The sequence below is a fragment of the Monoraphidium neglectum genome (assembly GCF_000611645.1).
Source record: "Monoraphidium neglectum strain SAG 48.87 unplaced genomic scaffold scaffold00602, whole genome shotgun sequence".
Lineage (NCBI taxonomy): Eukaryota > Viridiplantae > Chlorophyta > Chlorophyceae > Sphaeropleales > Selenastraceae > Monoraphidium > Monoraphidium neglectum.
In genome coordinates, this window is record NW_014013026.1 from 1,233 (window position 1) to 2,769 (window position 1,537).

At 66.6% G+C, this 1,537-nt stretch overlaps 1 protein-coding gene across 1 annotated transcript; it reads right to left on the reverse strand.

Moving 5' to 3' along the window:
* Positions 1–82: 82 nt before the first annotated feature.
* MNEG_4363 (hypothetical protein) lies at positions 83–940 on the reverse strand (the record flags this gene model as incomplete). The annotated part of the gene is made up of 2 exons (XM_014047154.1): positions 83–254; positions 912–940. 2 exons carry the CDS (start codon positions 938–940, stop codon positions 83–85), a joined length of 201 nt encoding a protein of 66 aa, XP_013902608.1.
* Between the last annotated feature and the right edge of the window lie 597 nt (positions 941–1,537).

Here is a 1,537-nt window from a genome sequence, read left to right on the forward strand (position 1 = left end):
CCCGCCCGCCCCGCGCCGCCCGCGGCGGGGGCGGCGCCGCCGCCGGCAGCCCGCGGTCCTCGGGCTTCTGGGACCGCCAGCTTCAAAGCTCGCTATCCTCGGCAGGCGGGAAGGCGGGGTCCGGTCCGAGGTTGCGGCGCAGCTTCACAGAGTGGAGCTCGGGGTCGCTGTCGGGCGGCGGGTCCACGTCGTTCGGGCGGCCGCCCGGGCCGGCGCAGGCGCAGGTGCCCAAGGAAGAGGGCGCGGCCCCGCCCCTGGAGGGCGCGCAGAGGGGGGGGCGGGGCAGCGAGATGCCAGGGCCAGAGGACAGGGTGTGATGCTCCCGGGATTCAAGCGCCACGGGTGACGCGGGACTGCGCAGGACGCAGGGGCTGGGCTTGCTCGGGGCGGCGTGGCCGCCGGCGTCAGGGGCGGGGTGGGGTCGGCGCTGCCCTTTTGCCCGTGCGAAAGGGCGCGCAGGCGCTCGCGCAGGCCTGGTCGCAAGCACACAAGCCTCCTGCTGGGCGGCGCTGGCGGCGCCGCGACTCGGCGGGTCAGTTGGGCCTATTTTAGGGACTTCCTTAGATCAAATCACGGTCTGCTCTCTTGTGTGCTGGCCTGCATTCGTCAGCCGCGCGGTGATGTCAGCACCGCCCGAGCGCAACGCGGTGGCACCGCAGCCCGCATCAGCAGCAGCAGCATGGCGACCGGAACATGTTGCCACCCGCCACCGCCGCGCATCGCGGCTGCAGCTGCTGCGCCGGTCGCCACCGCCCCTTCGCTTTGCGCGTGCTCAAGCGCAGCTGGAGGCCGCAGCAGCGCCCGCCTGCATACATGCCGTGCCGCGCACGTAGGCTTCTTATCCGTGGCCCCCATATCGCGTTTGGGAATCTTCCCCTCACGACCACAAACCGATGATGTGTCGCCCCCACCTGATCAAATTGGTTTTGTTGATGCACATGGGTGCCTGGCTCTATCTGCATCACGAATTGCAAAGTGGGTTCCTGCGCCGCTGGCGCCGTCCGTACTGCCGTACACCCCTGGCCTGCCCGCGGCTGCCAGGTTCCAGGTGGCGTGGACGAAAGACCCGCAGCGGCGCGCGTTCTCGCGTGCACCTGATCTCTTGAATCCATAATCTTGATTGGCGGAAGGCCCACAAACATTTTTTTTTGCGCAAAAACAGGGATGGCACAAGTACACACACAGCGCAACTCCTGCCCTCTCAAACCTGCAACCGGGCCACTTGTTGCGGCCTGCACTGCGCATCCCAGTGGCAGCAGCGCCGATGCTCGCAACCATCGTGCTCATTGCTGCTGAGTCCTGACAGTGCATGGCACTTGTAACCTTGAATTTCATTTTCATTGGCCATCGGCGCAGTTCCCCAGCCAGCAAGGGTTATGGCTCTGCGCGGGCAACGGTGAGGGGGAGGGCCACCCGCCAGGTTTGCTCAACGCCTTGGATCTTGTTGAGTGCATGCGTGGCTGCTGATGGCCCCAATTCACTAGCCCCCCAATAAGTGAGGCTTGGCGATTTTGCATGTTGGAGGCTACTGAGGCCG